We start from the raw sequence: 13420 nt of genomic DNA, 5'->3' as shown, positions 1-13420 counted from the left end.
TGGTGTGTCCACAGCACATGTGCAGGTTCCTCTGAAGTCAGAGAGAAAATTATGTATTCTTAAAAAGTATAGATGTATGAGTTTGAAAAAGTATAATAATGTCACTCTTATATAATACAGAACAGGGGTTACTTTTGCATTATATTAACCCTTGTGTTGTCTTCCTGTCGACCAAGAACTTGTCCTTCTGGGTCAAAAAAAATTGTAACACCCTTTTTCGATGCTTCTGACGCTTTTTAAAAAGTTGTCACTTTTTAAAAAGTTGTCGCTTTTTCCGACACTTTTTAAAAATTCATGGTCAATAAACCTAATTTATATGACATTATACCAAAATGTTTTAGTTTAAAAAAAAAAGCAGAAATTATGAATTATTTGGACTAATAGTAAAGATCTGAGGATGTTGAGGGGCTCACAGAATTTCAAAGTTTAGTTTCAGGATACTGTTTTGAAACCATTTAAATCATTTTTTCAAATGCTATAAAAATGTAATAACACCAACACACCCAAAATTCAATGGAAGTAATTATTAATTTGTTAAAATGTTGGTACATCCACACCACCGTTGTTATATTTGGGCAATTTGGTTGAAAGAAACCCATATTTCTGTTCTCAAAATCTTTGAAAATGGGTCAAATTTGACCCGAGGACAACACAAGGGTTAACTGTGTTTATTTTTCACCAACTGTGATAACCATGGTCTCTCAAGGCTCACTTACTCCTTTGTTTGACCATAGAAGTTACAGGTAATTTTTAGATTTAAATTTTTTTTTTCAACTGATCATAATTGCTTCTTCTTTATCTTTTAAACAAACCCTAAAGAGCATCATTAAATTTAGTTTTTGTTTACATTTAGATCACATTCTACCTTAAAGTAATACGCCAACCAAGTCTTTCTTTCGAAACACTCACCCCGTGTTGGCTTGATAGGGACTATAAAATGTTGGCTCCTAAATGAGAATGAGGGCTGTGGTCGATGTGTATGCATGGTGTTAGAATGGATCCTAGTAGTGACAGAGGAAGAAACTGTGTCCAAGAAAGTATCAAAATGTCCATTGAAACTTCTCAAACCACAGAATAATACAGTAGAGCGCGAGAGGATCTGTCTGAATCAGTCATGTGCATGTTCTGTTCGTATTCCACATTTCCGCGGACTCGTATCGCTGTATCAAGTGAAGTGCAAGAAGTGGATAAATGTAATTTATGTTTGACGAAGGCCTGCTGCTCACATTCTATAGCTGTACACACAACAGGATACATGTTGTCCTGCATAAACAAAACCTTTTTTTTTTTTTAGACTGCCACCTCCCTCTGTCCCCTTCCTCCCTCCACCTTATTGGTGATAACCAGGTTACTGAGCTCATCATCTTCAACAGCGTCCTATTATTAGCAGGCCTCCGCGTCATTCGCGACGTCTGGGGAGCCTCTCGCCCCTGTCATCAGGGCCTGTCGCTGGTAATCGCTCGCTGCAGGCTGCCAGAACGAAAGAGTCGCAGCCATAACCGTGTTGCAGATGGGACACCCAGATGGCCTCGCCGAGCGCCACCCTCTTACCCAGAGCCCCTCCCCCGCCCTCCCCTCCTCCTCACCGTGTCTGCCGTACCATGGGGTTAGGCTCTGCATGTGGCAAGGCGAACGAAGACGCTTGGCAAAGATGCTACCTCGATGCCGCCGCACCAGAGCTCTGCGCAAATGGAGTTCTCTGGAGAGAATGGGTGTTAATGGGTTTGGCGGCGAGGATTTAATACCGCGGGGGTGAAGCGGCGCTCAAATTACGCAAATGTCACCATCGAGCCACACGTACTGTGCATGCCAGTTCTCAGAAACACTTAACCTAACAAGAAGAGTTTGTTCTGCTTGTGTGTAATTCTTTAAGAGCTATACATATGTGTACGCATACTTTATTGCCATCTACCATTTAATATTGAGAAGGTAATGGAATTAAAATGAAATCCTAAGAACTGAGGAAATAGTAGGAGTTGTATAGTTTGACTCTTCCGTCTTCCTCCCCCTCTTCCTTGTTCGAGCAAGAAGCCGCTTTTATATTTCACACCAGATGCAATTAGAGCCTCTTAAAGCCCTTTCACATACTCACTGATGACTCATTTGTTTTGTGTGTGTGTGTGTGTGTGTGTGTGCATGCATGTAAGAGTGTGTGAGGGATCGCTTTCTTACCCTGTTTTCCCTCTGCCCTTGTTTGTCATCCACCTTTCATCTTAAATCAACCACAGCAACAAACTGCTGTATTTCTGTACTTTCTGAACTCTTCTGGCTGCTCTTCCAGCACATGTGCAACCAGACTTTGAACCTCTGTGCAAAAAAGCCCAGAGTCATGACACACACACACACACACGCACGCACACATTCTCCTGCCAGACGTGACTCAGTATGCACACATCCCAGGATTACCACATCTGTCTCAGCAGCTGTGTGTGTGTGTCTGTGTGTGTGTGTGTGTGTGTGTGTGTGTGTGTGTGTGTGTGTGTGTGTGTGTGTGTGTGTGTGTGAGTGTGTGTGTGTGCGTGTGCGTGTGCGTGTGCTGGAGTGGTTTGTGTAGTTGGACTAACACCTGGAGAGCAAAACAAAGCAACCTGAGATGGACACACCAGTTAATGTGACGTCCACAGTAGCAGCTCGTTGCATCAGAGAGGCAAATCCCTTCATGCATTACTGTATTAGGGATTTCACACAAGCTGCTCCTGCGTGCATACTGATAGGCTTCCATCCTCAGCTGTCTCATTGTATGTATACTTCATGAGCATCAGGCCTATGCATTTGACATCAGAATCGAAGTGACACGCTTGACGCAAACACTGCGATCGCGCCACAGATGGCAAATAAGGGAGCAGATAGTGGAAGACAGCATTGTTCTGTCAGTTCTGTCCCCGGCTTCAAATAATATGATTATTAACAATAGTCTGAGTACAGCATGAGTGTGCCTTTTACATGATTGTTACTTTATTTATCCTGTTTACATGGCATACAGTATGTGGTTCGTGCTTCACTAACTGACTGATGGTTGTCTGTTAATGCAGCCAAAGTACTCCTATGACAGTTATTCCCATTAGTAGCACCGTCAGGCTTCCATAGTCGGCACGTCCCATTGTTGTGCTTAATTTGTATCATATGTTCGATGTGCACGAGATTTGGAAGAAAATTGGAAAAATGTGACGAGGGGATGTTGGAAAAACAGCAGATTCCTCTTCTGATAGGAAGAGAGGGAGTGAGTTGTAAAAAGCAGGGCGAGATATTTATAATAGTGTAAATATATGGATGCATTAATCAGGATTTTTTTTCATTTTCAGTCCACAGTACAGCTGTGCAAAGGAGAACAAAATGATCACAGAAAAGAAACATCTTTTAGGCACTCTTAGACAGCCCAAGGAGAAAAGATAGCTTAAAAGGGGTCTTCACTAAATTGAACTTCCAAACGATATAGCCTCTGAAGCTGAGCTAATCATCCATTCTCATATCAAAAGATCCCAGGAAAAGACCAAAACCTACTAACAAGGGCCATAGAGCACCATTGTTGTCCAAAAACTATTAAAAACACATCAAGGAGCCACACTGTTGCACTGGGTGACTCGTTCCTTCATTGCCATGAACACTCGCACTGCAGTTCATTTTGAGTCAATCCCACATACACCGCCTTGCTGCTGAAGAGTTGAGCACCAAATGTGTTAATAAGCAGCTGAAAATAGTACCAAATAAATGCAACTTCCTAAAAACAACAGTGCCTAGCTGGTAGAGGAATTTGTTGAACCTTAAAATTAAATGAAACTCTATATTTGAGATTGACAAAACCCTCAAAAATCTCACTTCCGGGTCTATTCTGTAGCTGTTCTGGAGTGTATCACACAGTCCTCATCAGCAGATTGAGTCTTCTCAATTGCCACAGAACTCTAAATGTTCCAAATTTGATGAATCTGAGCACCTCAAGGATGTTTTATGTGTGTTGTTATAAAGTTGTACTGTGCATCGCTTACATACTGAATACAAATTCAGAAAAGGTCACAAAAAGGTTTGTGATTATTTCCTTAAAAGATTTACGTCTTCAGTAGGAACCAATGGGTGTGGAACTGAGTGGCGCAGACAGGGTAGGGAAGTTGGAAAACTTTGTGAGACGGACTAACATCTTGGCTCTTGTCATGGCTTTTGTTAACCGTTAACAAAAAAAAACTAGAATAACGCTAGCCTTATTCTTTAAGAATCCATTTGTAGTGAAAGAGTGCTGACAACAGGCGAAGGGGGAGACAGAGATCCCTCCTTTTATGCAAAACTGAGGCATCACAATTCAGAGATCTCGCACTCGTCTTGGAAACCAAAGTGATGGAAACCGAGGTGCAATTCGGTTGACAGAGAGTGAGAGAGAGAGAAGAAGAGGACTCAGAAAGAGTCTTGTATCAGGTTTTGGTGACATGGCCTTGGCTCATGTGGGTATACATACAGTATACTGTATGAGTGTGTTGAAAGAGAGAGAGAGAGAGAGACGTTATTTCCACTTTTTCTAGCGAGCAGCCCAGCATCCACCTCAAAGCGCCAGGTGGCCAAAGCCCTGCACAAACCCACGCAGCTGCTCTCTTATGTGCCCACGCAAACACACACATACACACACACTCAGCAACTAGGCACACACTTTTGCACAACAGACTTTGATGTCACCAACGCTGAACATATATTTCACTCACAAACACACACACACACACACACACACACACACGCACACACACTTGCATGAAGCTTTATTTTGTACACAGAGATATCAGAATTAATCGCTTCGTCAAGCTGGGCTTATCCTCACACATACACAGAAATCATGGTATTAGATGCATTAATGCTCTGTGCTCATGAATATGCATAAGACAGTGATGTGCAACACGTACAGAGGATTACTTCTGACAAACACTCTTGCTCTCTCTCTGGCTCTCACCCTCTCTTGTGCTCCTGAACATAGAGAAAGGGTCACAACTCGTCTCACCCACACATAGACACACATACTATAAAGGGTTATAAGCGTCATGTTGACACACACACACACACACACACACACACACTATCCTATAACTGCAGGGGTTCCAGCGCCCCACAAAAAGCTGCAGGATGTGAGGCTGTTTCCACCAGCGTTTTCTTTTTTTCTCCGGTGTTCTTTTCCAGGGAATGCTAATTTAATCGTTCAAAAGGTGCCTTTTTATAGAAGCTTATCCACTTGAGCTTTGCCTGCGAGAGCAATTCCCGCTGGTAGCCCGCTAGCCTTTGTTCCCATTGAAAGTTTAATTAAGGTAATGTCAGACCTTGACAGTGAAGCTTAGCAAATGGAAAAGAAACATCACACAATTGTAAAATGTGTCCATGTATCCCTTTAACTGGGAACAATGTTTTTTTTTAACCCGTCAAATAATTGCATGCTATCCTGAGTGACCTATAGATTATAACGTTTAACACTGTGGTCAATAATATGCCTGTTTTTTTGTTACAGTGAAGACAATATTCAACCCAGCGCCTGCCATTCCTGACTTGGATAAAGATTTCTACAGAGCCTCAGATGTGTTTTGCTGTAATGAGTCTGAGGTGATGAATCTCACACACACACACACACACACACACACACACACACACACACACACACACACACACACACTTCACGGTATTTATCACAGCAGCATTTAGGCTTCCTCACACAATAACTCTGCCTTCTCACACATCCATACACTCACATAACAAGTGGAGAGGAAACTGAGACCAGTCCTACACAGCAAAATCGTGGTTACTGAATTGACCAGCTTTCTGTTCTCGCACCGCACACGTGCAGTTTACAGTGATATCTGTGGTAGATTTACTATCAAAATTCAAAATTCATAGTCATTTTTGTAAGGAAATGGGTTCCCAATTTCACACAGAGGTAAACAAAAGCAGGCTTTGCATTTTAAGCTAGCTGAAATGTGACTATCTGGTTTAATAAGTATAGCTAGCTAGGTAATTAAGCTAACATTAGCTCCGTGAGTTGCTTGAAAATTCCGTCTCTGGCTGACTTTTAATGATTCCAGCTGACCAATTTTTTTAAAACAAAATCTCTGTAAAAGGGAGTCTTGAATATGTAATTAATGGCTATGTATCATGTTAAAAGACTGAGGCTAAGCTGAATATCCCAGGCAAAAAGTCAGTCAAATTTATGTAGAAAACATGGAAATGAAGAAAGAGATGTGTTTGGTAAACTTAACACTATCTTGGCTTAGGTGGGCTGGATTTACTTCCCAAATCCAATAAAAAGCAGGAGAGAGCAGCTAATGTTAGTTTAAACTTTGATAACATTCAAGAGTGGCTTTCAACCAGTGGGGTAATAGAGCCCCTCCTCCGAGAGACCCTGGGTTCCTGAAGTAAATTTCCCATTCATTTCTCCCATTGACATCTGGAAGAATCCGTATATAAAGAGTTTTAGACCATGCCTTAGTCTAACCAGCTACGACATGACTCATAAGCATACAACATATCATTTCGAGTGAAAAAACGAACCGAAAATCCCCCAAAAATCAAAGGTACAAGACTGTGTAAATATTTTCATTATCGAGCGAAGGAACTACTCATCCCATAAACCACCGCGCACCACTGAATAAAGGAAGCTAACGTTTGTTTAGCTAACAGCTAATTCGGCTAACCGCTAGCTGAGACAGCAAGTAATAACTTTAAAAGACTCTCAAAATAAAAGCTAAAAATAACCGTTAAAATATATAACAGCTGTTACGTCAACTGTAGCCTGCTTTTCCCAGTGTTTAGTTTGAGTTAACGTTATTTTAGACTGAATCAAGCTGTCAGCTAGCGGTTAGCCGAATTAGCTGTTAGCTAAACTAGCGTTAGCTTCCCAGTGGAGGCTAACGGCAGAAGCGTGGAACAGATCGTGATTCGTGCAGTGTCGTAAATCCTTGTAAAACAGGATTAACATCTTGCGCATGCGCATGTCGGATCGTGCAGGCAGCACAGATCGGGTACCGACCGCTCCCCCACCTCACCACCATGAGTTCCACCAATCAGAGGCATTACTATGGGATTGTCGGATTGTTCAGGATTGTGGGTAATAACTTCATTACCCACAATCCTGAACAATCCAAGACATCGCGAATAAAAGACATTTTGGTGCCAAGGTTGGTGCCCCATGAACTTTTGGCATCTATATGAGCATATACAAACGCTTAGTCATGTCGTAGCTGGTTTTAAGTCTTCCATCGACAGTTACGATTTTATGGCTTATACTCCAATTGTCAATGGAGACATTGCATATTTTTACTTCCGGAGCCCGCTGTGGGGCTCCGTATAGAGCGTGTTCATACTACACAGTGGATGTGCTGGTCATGCATGGTGGCTTTTATATAACCTGTATACAAACTAATGTACTTAGCTCCTGCTTGGCCTTGGAAGTAAAACGTGGTTACTACTGTAGGTAGTTAGCTAGTTAGCCAGACATTCTAACTTTTGCAGCTTACAACAGAGCGGAACACACTGTTTATTCCATAGACAGCTAAATAAATGGACAACGTGACGCCGTACATTTCCACAGAGACCAGTGAAGGATATTAGAAGCACTTTTCCGGTGAGGGCTGAGCGTTACTGCGCAGGCTCCAACTGAGCTTGACGACGTAGATGTGACCTGAGCAACCTGTCTGAAAGCTGTAAGTCTTCTGGTAGCTGTGCCAAGAGAAATCTCAATCATTCCCAATCTTGCAGACTGAGAGCGTAGATATATGTTAGTAGATAACATAGGCACAGGCTAATTATTGCTAACTAAAATGCTAGTTAACATTAGTAATTAAACTTAAACAGCTAATGTAAGTCGAAACTGCCTGCGAGCTTCTTCTGTACTATACGGTAATTCCTCTACTATGCAACAGTAAGTCGTGTGGTTATGACACAATCGTTAGCCTATTTTTACAAAACCGTCTGCTACGGAGCCATAATGTGAGGTACAAGGTAATGGAGCCTTTTATACATTGTCGTGTTTCTTTAGAAATAAACAATGGACAAATAGAGTCTTTAAACACTTCAGATGTAAAGTTATTCACTGTCAAAGTGTCGCCAAAATGAATGGCAGTCAATGATGGTAACGGCAGGTGATGGCTTGTTAGCAACAAAATGGCGCCATAGGAGGTACGTTGTCACTGCCCGATGTGAGTCAAACGCAGATTTGAGTCGCGCGTGCGTCACTTTGCGACGAGTGCAGATGTGAGTTGCGCACAGTCTATGAGCTAACGTTAGCAATCAAACAATCATAGCTAAAACGTTTTTGAAATGACTGCTGCCGCTGGCTACAAGTTAGCAATCAAACACAACAAAGGCTGTCACTTGAATGGCGTTTTGAGCTAATGTTAGCAATCAAACAATCATAGATAGCTAAAACGTTTTTGAAATGATTACCATCTTCTGTTATTGTATGTAAAGAGAAACGTTTATTATTTTATGGATTTCACAAATTTCAGTAAGACACGTTATGCAGTAAACCGTTTAAATCTGAGCATGCGCAACTCACATCGCGCAGTGACAACGCTTTGTGGAGGCTGGCTTACCCCCTTGGTTTATTCCACTCCTTGAACTTTGCGCTGGTAATTTTGGTTAGAAAAAAAGACACAGCCTTCATCTTAGCGAATGGTCAATTAACAGGGTTTCCACAGGGTCTTAAATCTAAATTTTAGGCCTTAAAAAGTCTTAAATTCACAGTAAAGTATTGTGTTTTAGGTCTTAAATAATTAAATAAAAAGGTCTTTATTTTCCTACGTCCAAGTAACGCTATTTCTAATGCACATTGAACTGTTTAGTTTTTTTTTTATTCTGTGGTGTTGTAGTTGTATGGATTATTATTACTCTGTGTCGCTTTCATTCAATTTTAATACACTTATTTACTTGGCATATACTTTTGTGACTCTTTATTTCGTTGTACTTTTATGTTGTGGTCTTAAATTCCAGTCATAAAGGTCTTAAAAAGGTCTTAAATTTGACTTGGTAAAATCTGCAGAAACCCTGATTAAGTTATGATTGGTAAAATCAACCCAAGCTGCTGTTTGAATGTGTCAACACTTGTTAAACCAACCGGTTAAACAGTAACTTTGGAAGTGCAGACCTGAGTCAGGTAGGTTGAAATATTTCTTCTCATATTCTCTGTGAAAGGAAAAGATCAGAGGTTTGAGATGTTGTGAGCGCCCACACACACACACACACACACACACACACACACTTTTTCACAGTGATTCAACTGTGTCTCCTGGGTCATGACCCCTGCCAGCACACATCAATAACCCCACTGTAGCCTTCAGCAATACATGTAAACCCCTCTGGTATGAAGAGGGAAATCAGTATCTCTCCATCCTTTTACGGTAGAAACTAGTGTCATGGCACCTCGTGTCTCGACTGTCAGGTGATGACAGATGAGTGTCGGGGGGCAGGGTTAGATGGGAATCGTAGTAAAAACAACAAGGCAGATGTGCTCTTTGGCTGAGTCAGCCACCCCCTCGGGGATAAAGTGGATGTGAGTTTGTCTTGAAGTCTCTATTGGATGTGGTGATGCAGCGCGGAGAGAAGCTGTAGCCAGGTGTGGGGACATGAAAGGGAGAGTTGACGAAAGCGCAACATGTCTTATCTTTTTTTTTTGGTCAGGTCATGGAGGTACAGTCATGTTATATATGAGGCAGTATGCAGGGGTGGAAAGGGCACTAAATGATCCCACTCAGGGACAGGTAAAGTTGAATTAAGATTTGTTTTTATGTGCATACAGTATCTTGACTAACAGTCAACAGGCACTTTTAGATGTAATGCGATGCAAAAAGGAAAAGAGGACAATGGTACTTTTTATGTTAAACAACTCTTTTAAGGAGCATTCATCATTGATTAAAAGTTTAAAGCTCCAAAACTCAGTAAATAGTTACTTACAATTAGTATTGCTACTGTACTGGAGTAGCCTGATGTTATTAGACTAGTACTGTACATATGTTACTATGATATATATATATATATATATATATATATATATATATATATATATATATATATATAAAAAACATATATATACATTTTTTTTTTTTTGGGGGGGGGGCATTTTAGGCCCTATTTGGATAGGACAGCTTAGACTTGAAAGGGGAGAGAGAAGGGGAATGACATGCAGCAGGTAGACGTTGGAGTTGAACCTGCGGCTACTGCGTCGAGGAGTAAACCTCTATATATGGGCGCGTGCTCTACCAGGTGAGCTTACCAGGCACCCGTTACTATGATATTTGACTCTGTGTCCATCCATTGAGTTGTTACAGGTGTAACAGGAGAGCCGGATGTTGCTGGACAAATGATCACACGCATGATTGAAACAGCTGCTGAAAGTATTGGCTTGTCTCAGGAGGTCGAGTGAGTTGAATAACTGTTGGTCTTGTTTTTAATCATGTAGCCAAGATATAGTATTATAAAGTATTTTCACATTTGTACTTTAACAAAGCAGTTACTGTATATGTAGTTAATTACTGTATATATAATTATTTTTTTAACTATGGTTATACAGTATGCCATGTTATTGGATGTTTTGTTGTTGTGTTGAGTTTTGAGCTGTTGAGCTGTGGAACTTTTTTAAAGCTCAGGGGTGTGATTCTTCCGGATAAATCCGGAAATCCGGCTTTTCCGACCTGAAAATGAGACTCTCGTAAATCATGCAAATCTGCAAAGACCTGAACAAATCAGGTTACACGCCTGGCCAATAGTAGTGATTGAAGGGCGGGTCTTTGCGTAGGAATCGTAATTTCAAAGAGCTCTACGCAGCGAACACAGATGTGCTGGGCGAGCCATATTACTGTCTATGGCCATATACTGTCTATGGCGAGCCGTCGGTGGAAGCTAACAGAAGCTAGCTGGTGTAAACTGACAGCTGACCAGGTGTCTCAAAGCTACCAAGTGATCGGCGGAGACAGGGAGTACATGTACTTGAAAGAGTCCGGCAGTCGTGGCTGACGAAGGTCCAGTTGGGAGTTTGGATGGAGAGTCCACTGAAGTCCACTGTGGTCTGAAGGGATAATCCTCGCTAGATCACTAGTTTGCAGGAACAGTTTGTCGGGAGGTTGACAGCTAACGTTAGCCAGCTGAAGCTAACAGTTGATCGACGGTCAGTAACGTAGCTACGCTACACAGGCTGGCCGCAGCACAGAGTCCAGAATTGATAAGTCACAGCAGGGGATAGAAAGGTGTTGAGAATGACCAACACCTAATCTAAAACTTACGGTACTTAATTTACTAGAAAACACAACAAAATATCAATTTCGCGGATTGTGAAGCGGCGATATTCACGTCAGCGTCCTCACGTTCCAACATTATTTTTTTTGAAGTGGTAAATAGCTACATGTTCAAGCATCCTCAATGTATATGGACTTTTAACCCTTGTGTTGTCCTCGGGTCAAATTTGACCCTTTTGAAAAGGTTTTTTATATAAAACATATGGGTTTCAACCAAATTGCAGAAAATTATCATGGATATGTTTTATGGGTTCCATACAACGTTATATGCAGGTAAAATTAATGATAACTTTCATTTAATTTTGGTTTGTTTTATTCAATTTTATAGCATTTGAAAAAAAAATATTAAATGGTTTTAAAACAGTATCCTGACTAAACTTTAACATACACCAGTCTGTGATCCACTCAACATCCTCTGATCTTAACTGTCAAAATAATTAATAATTTCTGCTTTTTTACCTAAAAAAATAGGTATAATGTCATAAATTTGGTGAATAAAGAAAGCTTTGAAAGCTTTTTTGACAAAAACCTTAAGAATTTGTTTTTGCAAAAAGCGACAAACGGGCCAGAAAAAGCTAAAAAAAAGTGAATTTTCAATTTTTACCCAGAAGGACAAGGCAAAACAACACAAGGGTTAAACGTGACAATGACTAAGACAAATAGTTAAAAAAAAACTACAGTAAAACATGTGATCATGTGAAATTGTATATATACAATACCTTGGCCACAATTTCTGTAGCTTCCTTTTCAACTAAAACAGTTAATTTTATTATGTGGTGCTAATGACATTTTTCCTCAGGTATTTGGAGAAACCAACAAAAATCTGTATATTCTCAAATAGTATGGTCTTAGCCACTATTAGTTATTTGACGATGACCTGGCAAAAGTAGTAAAGTTTAGTTTTCACAATAATTTATTGTAGGATTATGATATTATTAAAATTAACTTTAATGAGTGCATATTGAAATATTACACTTTTGGTTGGCAAAAAATGCATCTCAAAATGCATCAGATTGATGCTTTAAAATCTGGAATATTTAAAATTTTCTTCCGAGGGAGCATGCCCCCGGACCCCCCCAGAAGGGTAATATCCTTCTCACCTTTTTCACCCCTGACCCATTTTCATGCCTGAACAGTACTATTACACATCTCATAAAGAACACATGCTGAGTATGCAGGTTAACAGTCTGGCAGATTCATTCAGTAAGCCTTCTAAATGACCACAAAGTTAAATGAAAACATCTCAAAGAAAAACAAACAGTATATAGCCTTCCTAAAAGGATAGGTTGGGGGGGGGGGGTGCTGTCGCTGCATCATGGGTGCGCCGTATATTTTCCTGCTTTTTTCTCCTATGCCAATCACACCTATGAAAGCTCCAGTGTGTAACGTGTTTAGTTGTTCATTATCAAAATCTGTGTTGCATTAACTGACTATACGATTGCGACTATACGATCTCAATGCTAGATTGGAGAAATTCCTACACATTGGACCTTTTAATCTACTAATATTTAAATAGAATTTCACATTGTTTTTGTACTGATGATTCAGCCAGGAGAGTGTCCTGTCCCTCCAAGGACTGTAAATGTTTTAACTGCCGTTCATGTACCATAAGAAAAACTGTATTACCCTGCCCCCTTTCCTACTCAAACAATTTATGGTATAAGGCTTATAAAGATCTAATTATTAAAATGTATAATCACTGTATTTAAAGAAAATATAGCAATGTAAAAGGCTTTGGTCAAGACAAACTGATGCAGGAGCCAACTAATTAGACACAATATACCAATATAATATATATACCATTATAAAATGAAGTTACTCATTTACAGGAAGGAGAATTACACATTTGTCATCAGTAAGAGATACTTTAATGTAAGAATGTTTTTCTATTTAAACTTCAGTTTTAAATTTAAACACTGTGGAAAGCAAAAGGGAAAAAAACTCACAACTATAAATATACAGTAGAAAATGACTGTAATGACAGCACAATAATTCCACCTGGCCTTTGGTAATATGCCTAAACATATACACTCTTGTCAAGAGCTCCATACAGCATATGCTTCGTGCAGTGTGTGTGTGTTTGTATGTGTATGTGTGTTAGTCTCTTAGAGATAAGCGCACACACACACACACACACACACACATACACACACACACACAAATACAGAGCCAGCGAG

General features: G+C 40.3%; 1 protein-coding gene across 3 annotated transcripts in view; it reads left to right on the top strand.

Moving 5' to 3' along the window:
• Window positions 1–13420, top strand: part of rbks (ribokinase) — a 44807-nt gene that overhangs the window by 13392 nt on the left and 17995 nt on the right. For all 3 annotated transcript variants that reach the window (XM_039785271.1, XM_039785270.1, XM_039785269.1), the window contains exon 7: window positions 5474–5565. In XM_039785271.1, the coding sequence (XP_039641205.1) occupies window positions 5474–5565 (92 nt within the window). The remainder of the gene's footprint in view (window positions 1–5473; window positions 5566–13420) is intronic.

This window comes from Perca fluviatilis, chromosome 20 (genome assembly GCF_010015445.1).
Source record: "Perca fluviatilis chromosome 20, GENO_Pfluv_1.0, whole genome shotgun sequence".
Taxonomy (NCBI): domain Eukaryota; kingdom Metazoa; phylum Chordata; class Actinopteri; order Perciformes; family Percidae; genus Perca; species Perca fluviatilis.
This window is presented reverse-complemented; position numbering and strand designations above follow the sequence as displayed.